The sequence below is a fragment of the Sorex fumeus genome, unplaced genomic scaffold (assembly GCF_029834395.1).
Source record: "Sorex fumeus unplaced genomic scaffold, SorFum_2.1 ptg000067l, whole genome shotgun sequence".
In the NCBI taxonomy this organism is placed as follows: domain Eukaryota; kingdom Metazoa; phylum Chordata; class Mammalia; order Eulipotyphla; family Soricidae; genus Sorex; species Sorex fumeus.
The window spans coordinates 4,804,637-4,818,746 of record NW_026606124.1 but is presented as its reverse complement, the minus strand read 5'-3'; the positions used below and the strand labels follow the sequence as shown (position 1 = coordinate 4,818,746).

The following is a 14,110-nucleotide window of genomic DNA, read 5'->3' as shown; positions in this document are numbered from 1 at the left end:
TGCTTATGAAAATGAGTCCATATGAGCATAGAATAATAGAATAACATAATGTGGGAAAGGCATTCTTTAGAGGGGTATCCCTCATAAAGTATATTAGAATGATGGTCTCCAAAATTTTAACAATATATTCCTAAGCTGAAATTTTGATGTTGTCCTACTTCCAGTGTAACTTGTGTTAATACTGTGATCAGAATAGCCATCTAAATTGATTGTGAGAAAAGAAGGAAAATGAAGAAAAAGAAGGGTGGGGGTGGGAAACATTTAAAGGTATAGCAAAATGAGCACATCTGAAATTTCAAATTTCTATAATTTCATTCTTAAATGAACCCCCTGAAGAATTCAAGAAAGAATTCTTGAATCTCTCTCTCAGAGAGAAAGAGAGAGAGAGAGAGAGAGAGAGAGAGAGGGAGGGAGGGAGGGAGGGAGGGAGGGAGGGAGGGAAGGAAGGACTTTGGTTTTTAAAACAAACTTGTCCAAATCCAGTTGTGGCAAACTGCACAAAAGTAAACCCACACAGTGCACATCAAACAGGTAGAATCTGAATGAGATCAAGGTTCTAGCATGTCCTATTCCAAGTTCTGGAACTGCTCTCCTGCCATGCAGGATGTTAACTCTAGGATAAACTGGTTATTACTTATCCCCAGATTAAATGTTTCTTTTTTTAAAAAAAAAATAAACCTTGCACCTTGGAGAAGGGAAAAAGACAGACCTATTCTTAGAGCTGGGGCTGAATCATCCCCGAAAGCCTCGTTTTAGATTCTCCGAGCTGGAGGCTCTGCAGGAAGAGGGCCCGGGGAGGCCTGCTGGGGCCCTGCGATCAGAGGAGGTCAGTGGCACGTCTCAGGTGAACCCAGGGAGACTCAGACAGGAAAGACTCTGCTGGAACTTGTGGAAGAAGGGTTAAAATCCAGGTCTTTCGATATGGATGGCAGATGAAAAGCGCTCATAGCAACTCATGATTAGGGAAGTGCAAAGCAAAACAACACGTAGATACCATCTCACGCTGCTGAGAATGGCACCTATCCAAAATCTGGGAACAGCCAGTGTTGGTGGCCTTGGGGAGAAAGGAACCTTCCTCATGTTGATGGGAATGCTGTCTGGTTCCTCCTCTAGGGAAAGCAATACGGAGAAAAAGATTTCTCAAAAAAACAGAAAAAGAACTCCCATGCAACCCACTTCTTGGCATTTACCCCCCAGACACACATACAAACACGCACACACACACACACACACACACACACACAAAAAAAAAAAAAAAAAACCAATAATTCCAAAGGATATATAAGCACCCATGTTCATTACAGCACTTAGTACAATAGCCAAGATATGGAAATTACCCAAATACTAGACTATGGATGCATGATAAAATGGAATACGATGTAGCTCTTAGAAAAAAACAATGTTGCAACATGAAAGGAACTAAAGGATATTATGCTGAATGAAGTCAGAAGGAAAGCAACAGATACCAAACGATCTCTCAAATGTCAGAGTTAAAGACACACAGCACGAGAGCAACAAAAGGACTTAAGGAGGCAACATAACAGGAGAATGTTGGGGTGAGGTTGGAGAGAGAGGGGCCTCAGGGTCCTTGGGGAATGGAGGGACATGGTGATGGGAAGGATGTTGAAATTATGTACGCAGAAAACCATCATTAACTATCACCTGCAAATCACAGAACTTCATTCTATTATAAATACAAACTGTCACTGTCCTCCTGATGTTCATCAATTTGCTCGTGTGGGTTCAATAACACGTCTCCACTGTGACACTTGTTGCTGTGTTTGGCATATCAAATACTTCATGGGTAGATTGCCAGGCTTTGACGTGCGGGCGAGATACTCTCGGTAGCTTGCCGGGCACTTCGAGAGAGGTTGGAGGAATCGAATCTGGGTTGGCCAGGTCAGCCACATGTAAGGCAAGTGCCCTACCCGCTGTGCTATCGCTCCAGCCCATAAATATATAAATAAAATAAAATTTTCAAGACAAAAAATAAAGAAACTCCAGGCCTTTGATAAAGCCCAGGCTCTTCCTGTTATACCAAGGATGCCTCACGGACAGGGAGAAGCCAGTGTCCTTACCCAAACAGATTTCACTCTGACTAGTGAGAACTCAAGGAACAAGCCTCTGTCACCACGTGCCTCTCTCAAGAACACCAGATTTCCACTGGAGGCACGACCCCAACAGTGCATAGGTGAGAACCACCCCTAGCCTCTCAGTCACTCATGCATCAGCTCTCCTGAATCTGTTCCACATGGACCGACTGTTTAGTCCTGGCCTCCTTCCTTCATCACCTGATGTGAAACCTCAGGAGTCTGATGTGAAACCCCTAGGAATCCAGGCAAAGATTACAGGCCCATGCGCAGACACCTAGAGTTGGGGGTGAAACTGGTGTGTCTGAACAGAGGGACATATTCCTGGAAAGAAAGCATTTTATGATTATTACATGTGTTTGTTTATTTGGGGGTCATACCCAGCAGTACTGGGGAACCATGTGGTGCTAGGAATTGAGCCCAGGGATCCTGCATGAGAGGATGCATTCCAACCTTTGAATGTATCTTCAGGGATGCATCCGAAAAGATTTGCACAAGCTTCTCAGCCTTCATCTTTACATTTCTTTTTCTCTTTTGGTGCCTGAGCGCTGAGCCTCTGCACATTCCTGGCTATGGCCCCAAACCAACCTCCACCATTAAAAAAAAAAAAACTTAACAATTTTTCAAGTGTCTTTTAAACATGACCCAAGGAAATACTAATAAAACAAGAACTAAAAGACAAGTTCAGTCTCCGCGGATTATTAAAACACTCGAGTTCTGAATTATGACCAAGATTTTCTTTTTCTTTTATTTTTTTTTTATGATCAAGCTTGGGCATTTGTGGCCACGCGACATCTTATTATCTCATTCTTACTTTGGACAACCTGGCAGGCTACCGAATGTAACCTGCCCACACGGCAGAGTCTGGCAAACTCCCCATGGCATACCCAATATGCCAAATACCAGGAACAATGATGGGTCTCATTCTCCTAAAGAGCCTTGAATATGGCACTTTAAATCTCAGGGCTATGGGGCTGGAGCAATAGCACAGCGGGTAGGGCATTTGCCTTGCATGCGGCTGACACGGGTTCGATTCCCAGCATCCCATATGGTCCCCTGAGCACCGCCAGGAGTAATTCCTGAGTGCAGAGCCAGGAGTAACCCCTGAGCGTCGCCAGGTGTGACCCAAAACGCAAAATAAATAAATAAATAAATAAATAAATAAATAAATAAATCTCAGGGCTAGGACGAAGGAGACATTACTGGGTCCTGCTCGAGGCAATCGACGAACAACAGGATGATTGTGATCGTGATCATGATGATCAAGCTTTTCTAAATTAGTAAAAAGTGTGATGCCAGGCCTCATATATGCAAGACAAGTGCTCTACCACTGAGCTATATTCCTGGCCCTTTGATTAAAATTTTAATGTAGTCAATGATCCCCCAAATTATACAGCTTTAATTCCATCAATAACATGATAGATTTTAAATATAAACTCTAGGGCCTGAGAAACAGTCCAAGGGTTAAAGTTTCTTGCCTTGGATATGGCCAAGCCCAGTCTGAGCATCATAAGGAGAGTTCCCAAGAACAGCTGGTTGTGACCCCAAAACCAAAGTAAAGAAATAAATAAGATAATAAATAAACCCTGGGCTGGAGCATGGCTTAACAGGCTCATGCACATGCCTTGCATGCAGGAGGCCCAGGTTTGGGAGGAGGCACTGCGGGGTCTCCTGAGCCCAGGTATTTTACTGAGTTTGGATTCAAAAAGCTCAGTGTAGGGCTGGAGCGATAGCACAGTGGGTAGGGCGTTTGCCTTGCACGTTGCCGACCCGGGTTCGATTCCCAACATCCCATATGGTCCCCTGAGCACCACCAGGAGTGATTCCTGAGTGCAAAGCCAGGAGTAACCCCTGAGCATCACCGGGTGTGACACAAAAAGCAAAAAAAAAAAAAAAAAAACCCAATCTCAGTGTAAATATCAAATCCTAGTATTATCACTAGGTCATTTTAAAAGAAAATTTCCAGACTACAAATTTTAAAATAGCATGTTGTGTAACTCCACTAGCTATGGGCAAGTTTTGAGTAATCTGACTAAAGTTAACACAGAGTAGAAATAATTAAGGGCTTTTTCTCCAGAAGAAAATTAATCCCGGGCCAGAGCGACAGTACAGGGGGTAGGGTGCTTGCCTTGCATGCAGCCGACCCAAGTTCGATCCCCGGCTTCCCATAGGCTCCCTGAGCACCGCTGAAAGTAATTCCTGAGTGCAGAACCAGGAGTAACCCCTGAGCATCGCCAGGTGTGATCCAAAAAGAAAAAGAAAAAGAAAAAAAAATTTCTTCTGAAGAGATAATACAGTGGGTAAGGGATTTGCCTGACACACAGCCTACCTGGTTTAATCCCCAGCATCCCACATGGAACCCTGAGCACTGCCAGGAGTGATTCCTGAGTGCAGATCCATCCAGATATATCACCTGAGCTTTTGTCTGGCCCCAAAACAAAACAAACAAACAGATAAATAAATACTCATTACCAGAGTTGTTTGCTCAAACATAACCACCCACTGCAAGTCCAATCTCCATAAAGGGACCTCAACAAGCAGAAACAAGGGTAGGACTTTGACAGCCAATACAAATACTTTTGGTATTTCACGTCAACAAATGAGGAAGAAAGAAGAAACACAGACATATTGCCAGGCCCAGCTAATAGCCCACCCAAAACACTATCGATACAGGGTTAGAGTTCGAAGGACTAGAGCACATGGTTTTCTAGGGTTTGATCCCCAGTACCGCCCTGGGTTCTTCAAGCACCACAAGAGCAAACCCCAAGTACTGAGCCCCTGGGTATTACTGGTTATGGCTCCAAACCAACATTCACCATAAAAAAAAATTTTTTTTTCAAGTGGCTTTTAAGCGTGACCTGAGGAAATACTAATAAAACAAGAATGAAAGACAGGTTCAGCCTCCACAGGTTATTAAAACACTCCGGTTCTGAATTATGACCAAGCTTTTCTAAACTAATAAAAAAGTGTGAAGCTGCAGTGGGGAGATGTAGAGGGGAAGCAGTTCATTCCTAGGAACCCCTTCCTTCTGGAATCTGGGCGGTGGCAGGCAGGGACCTTTTGGAGAGACAGTTACTCGTTAATTATACAGGAAGCTTTATCCCCAATGACTTCTGCCTTCCCTGCCCTTCCTACTCTAGTCCACAGTTGGGGAATTAATCAAAACTTCAAAGGTGGGTGATAACAGATGGTGACAGAGTGATGCCCAGTCAGGTGGATAGCAGCACAGAGGCCAGACGGACGTCCTGCCAGACTCAGCCCAGCATCAGGCAGGACTGCGGAATGGAGGGAAATCATTTTCATTTTCATTTCTCAGGAAAGGAAGAAAGCCATTGTGTTCTAGTGCTCAGATGCAGTCAGTCATCCCGAACTGGAAAGACACATCATTCTTTGCCTTATTTTACTCGACTGTAGGGGCCACACCTGTGAAACTAGGGATCGTCACATGGTGCTGACATCCTGCCTAGGGCTGGCCATCAGAGCCTGTGGGCTACCACTTGAGCCACAGCCCCAGTCTAAGAATGTTCCACTTTTGACCTTATAGACAATCCATAAGCAGTCACAGCAAAGGAGAAATTAGGTAAAAAAAAAAAATAGAAAGAAAAGCCCTGGGGCTGGAGTAATAATACAGTGGGTAGGGTGTTTGCCTTGCATGTGGACAACCAGGGTTCAATCCCTGCCACTCCATATGATACCCTAAGCCTGTCAGGAGTGATCCCTGAGTGCAGAGCCATGAGTAAGCCTTGAGCACTGCCAGATGTAGCACCAAAACCATTTTTTTAAAAAGCGGGTTTTTTATATATAATTTTTAATATAAGCCCTTCAGCCCAAGGAGATATCACTCACCAGACTGAGTACAAGATTTGCACGTTCAATCCCTGGCACTGCTGGGTGTAACCTCTGAGCACTGACCTGGTAGTAGCCCCTGGGTAGTACCAGGGGCAGACCCCAAATAAACAAACAATACAAAAAAACACCCTCCAAGACTGAAGGGGAAACAGACTGGTGAGTGGAATCATGGTGGCCCCAAAGAGGTACAGGGAATTAGGCACTTTCCTTGCATGCCACCGACCAGGTTCAATATCTGGCATTGCATATCCTCCGCTGAGCCCCCAACAGGAGTGGTCCCTGAGCACAGACACAGGAGTAAGCCCTGAATACTACCACTGGGTGTGGCCCCAAAACTAATACAAAAAAAAAAAACCCAGAAAGCTAGAACCATGGAATGACCACATGAAAGCCTTAAGAAAGCCTTACCTCTTAACTTAGGATGGCAAAGTAGGACTAGAGAAAGGAACCACCTTGTCCCAACTCACAGCAAAATAGCAGCATGAGACTATAAACTCGTGTCTGATTCATGCCAATCTGATAAATGCAGTGCTTAACATGCAAGTGCCGAGATGGCTGTCGAGTGGGCTGAGGACCGGTGCAGCCTCCCAAGCCGGCTGGGAGAGCTTGTGGGAGCCGGCTGTGGGGACTCATCCTGAAGGCTGCCCATCCCAGGGCTCACCAGAGGTGGTCCAACTGGTGCAGAGACCTTTCTGGCCTGCACAAAGGCTTTGTTTGAGGAGTCACGCAAACACAGAAATTTCTTAAAAGCCATAACCAACCCCATCAAGGCATGCCCAGGGCTCAGCTGGCCTCTCTAGACTATTCAGAAAATCTTCCCAAGAGCCAATGAGGAATAACTTCACTTGAATCTACAGAAATGCTCCTGAAAGTTCATAGTAGCATCTGTCAACTTGTCCTGGAGATCTGCTCCTTGGCTCCATTAACTGGACTTGCCAAAGAGTTAACTGCAGCCCTGTGAGGTCCCGGAGCATGAACTGGAGCCCCGCCTGAGTGGCCAGAGGGGTGTTCAGGAGATATACGGGTCCGCAGGGGATATATGGGTGACCACCCTGCAGCCAGGCACCCCCTCTATGCCACCTCGCTCTGCCACCAACTACATCTCCAGCTCTTCCAAGAATCAGACTTCAGCGCGGGAGGTGTGCATGGGCGGGCACATTGGCGGGCTGTGTCAGAGCTGGGCTGGTTCCCTAGTTCTGGATGCCTGCAACCCTCCAACAGCCACGCGGTGCGGTGGGAGTGTGTGCATGTGGGGCGGGGGGCGGCCAGAAAAGCAAGGAAGGGCAAATGACATCTGGGTGGAGTCCCACTAGACAGACCCTTGGCGGGCAGGTCCGGAGGAGTCCCCGTAGCAGGTTGCAGTGGGCACAGGGTTCGTTCGGACCCTACCTGCAGCTGGCTGGGTGCCAGGCAACCCTCCAGAGCTGACTGCGGAGCTTCAGCTCGGGCCCCGGGAGGAACTTCGCGCCGCGTTCGCTGACTCTCCCCCTCCAATCATCTCCCACCGTCTCTCAGGGGCCAGCGCCCACAGTTCCCGCGGCCACCCCTTTCCCCCCTCCCCCGCTATAGGAACTTCCCAGTTTCCGAAGCGACCGGGGATCAGGCCCGGGACCGGGAGACCCGCCCCAGCCCGCCCCTCCGAGAAGAGCCAGGCGCGCGGGCGCGGCCGAGTCGTGCCAGGGCAGCTCCACGCTGCGTCCTGGGCAGCGGCGGGTCCCTGCAAGTGCAAACGGGGCCGCGGGAAGGGAGAGGCTGACCCCTTCGTGGGGAAGCGGGCGAGGCGCGGCGGGGATGCGGGGCTACGCACGGATGAACGGATGCAGGGATACGAGAAAGGCGAGGGGGAGGGAGGGGAGCGGGGGTGGGCGGCACTGCGCACCTGATTTGGCCACGTGGCCCCTCGCTGCCCGGTCGCAGGCCCCTCTGAAGAGCCCAGACCTGCCGGCCAGGGCATCCCGCGGCCGCGCCAGCACCTCGCAGCGCGGGGGACGCCCGGGCCGGCGCGCGCCCCGCTGGAGCCGAGCCCGCATTCCGGCGGCCGGGAAGCGCCTGCCTGGCGGCCGCCGCGCACACCCCACCCCGCCCGGCGGCACCCGAGCCCCGCGATCGGCGGCCCCCCGTACCTGCCCGTCTCGGCGGCCTCGCCCCGGCTCAGCGCGGTCATCGCGTCGCCTGCAGCGAGCTCCGGGCCCGCGCGGCAGAACCGAGCTCCCGCCCGCCCCCGGCCGCTCCGCCAGGGCCCGCCCCCGCGCGCCCATTGGCTGCTCGCTCGGACGGGCGCAGCCCATTGGCCGCTCCTGCCCCTCTCCAGACCAGGTGGAGCCCCGAGCTCTGGACCATCCTGCCGCTGCGTCCTTGAGCCGGGAAAGTTTCCCGTGGCTACGCCTCGTGCCTCTCACAGAGCCCGCTTGGGGTGCTCTCAAGGTTCAGGTACCTCTTCAACCCCTTCTGCTTTCAGAAGAGCCGGGCGACCGCTGAATCAACTCCTCAAAACGCCCAGGAGTTTGCATTCCAGGGTGCATTTGAATGGCCCTCCACTCCAGAGAAGTGAGAGAAGGGTTCCCAGGGGGGGTTTGAATGCGATAGGGAGTGCCCAGGAGTTCGAATGCTTTCACTTTTCTTAAGAGTTGCGGCCTGCCCTCCAGACAACAAACTCGATTGTCTGTGGAATGGCTGGGTGACCAGACCAGAAGTCAAGTGTGGAAACCAGGGCAGAGAGCCCCTGAGATGCATGGCAAGAGTGAACATGATCTGGGCTTTAGAAATCCCTAGTCCCACAATGTAACTACTTGACCACTGGCAAGGGGAAAGGGTGCAAGGTAGGTTCAGTTCCAGTCCCCACTCCCTCCTGTTTCTAGGTAGTGAAGGAACCTGGGGTCACAAGGGTTCCAGGAAGTGGTAGAACTTGGCCACAATGAGGAGCCAGAATGATCTCGACTCAGGAGCCTGTTCCAATTCTTCCAAAGGGGCAAGAAGAGCAGGCCAAAGGCCAAGGTCGTCGTCTTACCCACCAAAGCAGGAGGGGCAGGGCCCCCCCTTACTGGATTTCAAATCTGTCAATTTCACCTCCCAGCACAGCAGCTTTTAGAAATGCAGCTGCCGCAATGCCTTCCCCCGGGGCTGACACAGCACAGGGAGCCCAGGTCCCCCAACCCTGCTCCTTGGATTCCCGCAGGGATACAGGTGGTCAGAGTGAAGTGGAAACACACGAGGCCCCAGAGTCTTCTGGGGCTCAGCTTCTCGCCCCCACCAGAAAGGAGAGGAAACAGGTGCTTCAGCTGTTGTTTATTGACATACAGGTAGGTTCTATAGCAACAGGCCTGGAGAAGGCTGCAGCGGCCGGGGAATGGCAGGCGGGTGGAGTGTTTGTCTGCGGCCACTGCTGAGTGGAGTGCAGGGACGGATGTGCACGAGGCACGACAAGGTGGGAGAGGGGAGCCTAGGGGGCTGGAGAAGCAGGAGCGAGTCAGGGTCAGAGCCAGCTTCACCGGGACCCCCTGCCCCTGGCTCTGCGGCCCCCTCTCTTGCTGTCTTCTGACCCCTGGCCAGGGCTAGTTGTCTGGAAATCCATTTTCTACAGGAAGTGGACATAGGGCACAAAGGAGGCAGAGCTGCTGCCCTCTGTTATCTCTGGGGCCTAGAGTCAGTCCTGCAACCCTCTCTTGCCCCTCACTGCAGCAGGGACACATGATGGGCAGTGGCTTTGGGGGAGCCCCCTGAGCAGGGTCTTACACAGAGCCACGGTTCAGAGGCACTCGTCCGCCTTGCTGCCCCAGCCCACGAGTGCCACACTACAGCCAGAGTGAGCACTACAAGCGGTTGCTGACCTAATGGACGGGTTGGGGGAGGGGTGGGGCAGGGGCTGGAGATGGGGCTCTGCGGCCCATCACGGCACGGGAACCACACGCATGGTGTTGGTGAAGCCAGAGCCAGGGCGCCACCCTGTCAGCACAATGACCACGTCTCCCTTCTTGAAGAAGCCTCGGGCCTTGCCTAGGGGAAGGAAGAGAGGAAAGGTTGGTGAGTCAATGCCAGCCAGCCCGGCAGGTTCGCCTCCCACAGCCTGACTGGCCATTACTTCCTCGCACCACAAGGTGGCACTAGTCTCACAACAGAGCCAAGGAGGCAAGGGATTCCTTATCACTCACTGATGGCAGAGTTGGCAGGGACCTTTGGATTCATTTTATACTCTAGAAGGTGGAGGGCCTTGCCCAAGGTCAGAACTAGCTGCCTCTCTCCTGTGACAACCTACTCACATAGGGACAAAGACCACATCAATCCTGTATGAGGTGTGGGGTGTGTGTCTGTGTGTGCCCTGTGTGGTGTGTGCATGTGTGTGTGTGTGTGTGTGTGCCCTGTGTGGTGTGTGTGTGTTTGTGTGTGCGCCTGCCCTGTGTGGTGTGTGTGTGTGTGTGTGTGTGTGTGTGTGCGCGCCCCATGCCACAAGCAGGAGCTATTTTTATTAGCAAGACCTCATGAGCCAATGCCCCCATATGAACTTCCTTGACTTTCCGGATCCTCACATGGAGATCCGAAGAACTGCTCCTCCGGAGATAAGGAGAACTGCTCTCAAAAGTTACACTTTTGAGGCTGGAGCAATAGCACAGCGGGTAGAGCATTTGCTTTGCACGTGGCTGACCTGGTTCGATTCCCAGCATCCCATATGGTCCCCTGAGCACTGCCAGGGTTAATTCCTGAGTGCAGAGCCAGGAGTAACCCCTATGCATTGCTGGGTGTGACCCAAAAAGCAAAAAAAAAAAAAAAAAAAAAAAAAAAAAGACAAAAGTCCCACTTTCCCTCCCTAGTTCAGCCCAGAAATTCTGGAATGGGATGATGGAGGATTCAGAGAAAATACTCCCCAGGAGGGTGCTGGCACCCTCGGGTCTTATACGTTCTCTCTCCTGAGGACCCCAGAGAAGTCAGTGACTGCGCACCCCCACCCCAGGCCGGCTCCCATCCACGTACCGACATTCATGGCCAAGTTCACCCGGAGGTCTACATCCTCAGCCCACGCGTCCTGCACTGGGTCCTTACACACCACGGGGAAGATGCCACGGTACAGGTGGGCCTGGCGGGCCGTCTGGTGATTCCGGGTCACAGCAATGATGGGGGCACGGGGGCGGTATCTGGCCACCTGGTGAGCTGACCTGGAAAGGCACAGGGGTAAAGCCAGGAGAGACCATGAGACAGTGTCCCCCAGGTAGGCCCAGGGAGCCTGCTGCATGGGTCACTTTAACACCGGCCCCGTGGGCCCCACTGCAGAACACAGGCGTGGGGGGGGACAGGCAGAAGCATGCATGTCGTTTGCATGTCACACAGCACCAAGCTGGTCACGAATGTTCTCTCCACCTGCCCTCCACTGCTCTCACAGCAGGGCCCTGGACCGGCCAGTCTTGTGCACTCAAGCACAGGGCCCAGGTTTGGCAAAACCACCTTCAAAACTCTTCCGTTCTGGCCCCAGGAGGTATCCATGGGCCAGCCTCACGGGCACCCATTCCTCACTCGGCCACCAGGAGGTACAAGCCGAGACTGGTACTGAGTGGCCATCCAGAGAGGGGAGGGGTCCTGGCCCCGGGGAAGGGTATGCAACCTTCCCTTCCTGCTGCTTCTGGAGAGGCAGCTGGGAGTGTGAGCTGAGTCGTGCAGCAGGGGTCCTCTGAGGGGAGTATCCTTGTGCACACCGGTAGCTGCAGGTATGTCTCAGGAGCAAGGGACGAGCTGGCAGGAGGAACAGGCCTCCAGAAGGCAAGTTCTGAGGACACACAGCAGCTGTCCCAGGAACCTAACCCATGTCACAACTGAGAACGCTCCACTTACGGCTTGGCCTGCACTCAAGGCTTTCAGAGAGAAGCACCTGCTCAAGTCAGAGCCCGGTAAGAGGATGGAAGCCCAGGAGACTGGAGCTAAGAATAGTCGAATGGCCAGTCAGACGTTTTGACAAAGGTCAACCCTAATGGTGGAGCTGTTTGCCTGGTGCCTCTCCTGGCCGCCCACCCCAGTGACCATGTGGGCAGGATGCTCCCGGGCCTGGGAGCGAAGGACAATTCAGGCCAGGCCTCCACTTGATGGAATGACACAGAGTGCCAGACAACGCTGTGATTTCCTGGCCACAACCCACTTGTCTCAGGCTCAACGAGGGGCCATGGGGTGGGGTGGGGTGGGGAACGGGGGCGGGGGATGGGTGCAGCAGAGCTGAGATGCTGATGCTGCTGAGGGAGCTTCAGAGCTGCCGCCTGTGCGCCAGAGCCCTGGGGACTCAGTGTATAGTCACAGCTGAAGCCTCTGGTCACAGGGAGAGGATAACCTCGCTCTGAAACCAAAACGGCCCGGTGCGCCTTCTGAGCGCTCGCTGGAGTCTCTCCAGCTGTGGAAGCAGCTTTGCTCTCGCTGGGCCCTGGCCCTAGGGACGCCTTCCCTGCAGGACTCGGGCCACAGGCTGAGGGGGTCTTACCTGGCCCAGTGCCATCGGCGTGCCCGGGACCCCCAAGGAGGGGTACCCTGAGCAGGGCATCCCCAGGGGCGCTCCCACCTCCTACCTGCCGGACTTGGTGAGGACGATTATGGCCCCACTGCAGCACTTGAAGGAGGCCTCCACGGCACCCACGGCGGCAGCTTCTGTGGGGTCGCTGGTAATGGGAGCCAGGCGACGGAGCTCCTCAAATAACTGCATGTGGTAGATGGCGGCCTCTGCCTCACGGGCAATCTAGGGGAGCGACATCGTCCAGAGGGACGAGAAGGGGAGGGGGGACAGAGCTTCGTCAGAGCTGTGTCACACTGGGGATGGGAGGAAGAGGCCACAGACGCGGGCAGGGACCTGGCCCCCAAAGGCCAAGAGAAGAAGAGCATGAGGACTCCTGGGGACGGGGGCGTGTGCTGGCGCTCCTGAGGCCCTAGCCTGCCCTGACCTCGCTGGCTGCTTCCTGCGGAGACAAGAGGCCCTGAGCCGGGCCCCGGCTGCAGCAGGGCTGGGCCCTGGACGTCGTCGAGAACAGGCGGCGCAAGAGACTGGACGTCATTACCTGCCCGCAGGGCCCTACCTGCCAGACTCCGTCAGAACTATCAAAGCTGCCGCTAAGCACTTATAGGAAGCCTCCACGCTGCCCATGGCCATGGCCTCCAGGGGGTCTGTGGAGTGACTGGACGTGCGCACAAGTTCTTCAAACAGCTGGCGGTGGAACATGGCTGCCTCGGCCTCCCGAGCTATCTGCAGGGGTCGGGAGGGGGGAGGGACAGAGGACGGGTAGAGAGGAGACAACGCACATGGAAAGACAGAAGGGATCCATCAGTCAGTCAGAGAGGTTAATGGGCTCCGTCTGCCCGGCAGCAGAGGCAGGGTGTGGACGCCTGCGAGGGATCTGAGCGCGCCCACATCGCCGGCCAGCACAGGGGGTCCGGCGGGCGTCTCCGCAGGGCCAGGCACCCTGCCTCACCGTGACTCGGACAGAGGGAGGAGCAGGTCTGGCCTCCTCACATGGCTGGCTGCGCCCCACAAAGCTCCCTGCTGGCTTCCAGGCACACGTGGGGGTGCTGCCTGGCCTTGGGCAGGCGCAGCAAGGCTACATGCCTTTCCCGAGGCTGCCATGGAAACGCACTGAGCAGCCCCAGGAGGGCTGGCGTCAGGCAAAGCCCCAGAAAGTCTCAGGGCTCACCCACATAAAGGCTGAGCACGTGAGGCCGGGTTCAATTCCCAGCACCACATGGTCAGCCCCAAGCACTGCCAGGAGCAACCCCCAGCACAGAGCCAGGAGGAGCCTCTAAGCACCGCCAGGTATGGCCAAAAAACAAAAAAAACGCCAGCAGGTAGACAAACAGCCGCCCAGTGGGCTCTGATAAACAGCCATGTGCAGAGACAGACCCTGGTGGAAGAAACACACACAGTTTTATCAGACCCATGATTAAAATCTAATGATTAAAAGTCATGAGAAAGTCAGAGTTATTTACAGACAACCCGATCAAAGGACACCCGGAATTAGGAGGCAAGCTTTAGAGGATTATGTCCCAGTTCCCAGCACCCTGAGAGAGTAATGGTGAGGAAGAATCAGTCACCCATGTCATTAATGTGACAGGCTAAGCAGACGTGTGGCGGGATTTACTAGGTTAAAGGGTTTTTCTCTAAGAACAGAGGCATGCAGTCTGAGAGAGGACACGAGCAGGAAAACCACCGTACCTGG

At 53.2% G+C, this 14,110-nt stretch overlaps 2 protein-coding genes across 6 annotated transcripts in view; both read right to left on the bottom strand.

Annotated features, from left to right (window-relative positions):
* Positions 1-8,152, bottom strand: part of GRAMD2A (GRAM domain containing 2A) — a 35,985-nt gene extending 27,833 nt beyond the window's left edge. For all 3 annotated transcript variants that reach the window (XM_056128767.1, XM_056128769.1, XM_056128768.1), the window contains exon 1: positions 8,063-8,152. In XM_056128767.1, coding sequence (XP_055984742.1) covers positions 8,063-8,103 — 41 coding nt within the window. In that variant the 5' untranslated portion in view covers positions 8,104-8,152. The remainder of the gene's footprint in view (positions 1-8,062) is intronic.
* A 1,057-nt stretch (positions 8,153-9,209) lies between these two features.
* Positions 9,210-14,110, bottom strand: part of PKM (pyruvate kinase M1/2) — a 28,052-nt gene continuing 23,151 nt past the window's right edge. For 2 of the 3 annotated variants that reach the window (XM_056128743.1, XM_056128742.1), the window contains 3 exons: positions 12,977-13,143; positions 10,905-11,086; positions 9,210-9,932 (listed from right to left, as the gene is read on the bottom strand). In XM_056128743.1, the coding sequence (XP_055984718.1) occupies positions 9,826-9,932; positions 10,905-11,086; positions 12,977-13,143 (456 nt within the window). In that variant the 3' untranslated portion in view covers positions 9,210-9,825. Of the gene's footprint in view, positions 9,933-10,904; positions 11,087-12,475; positions 12,643-12,976; positions 13,144-14,110 lie in introns of all 3 variants that reach the window. The other variant, XM_056128741.1, reaches the window with a different exon arrangement.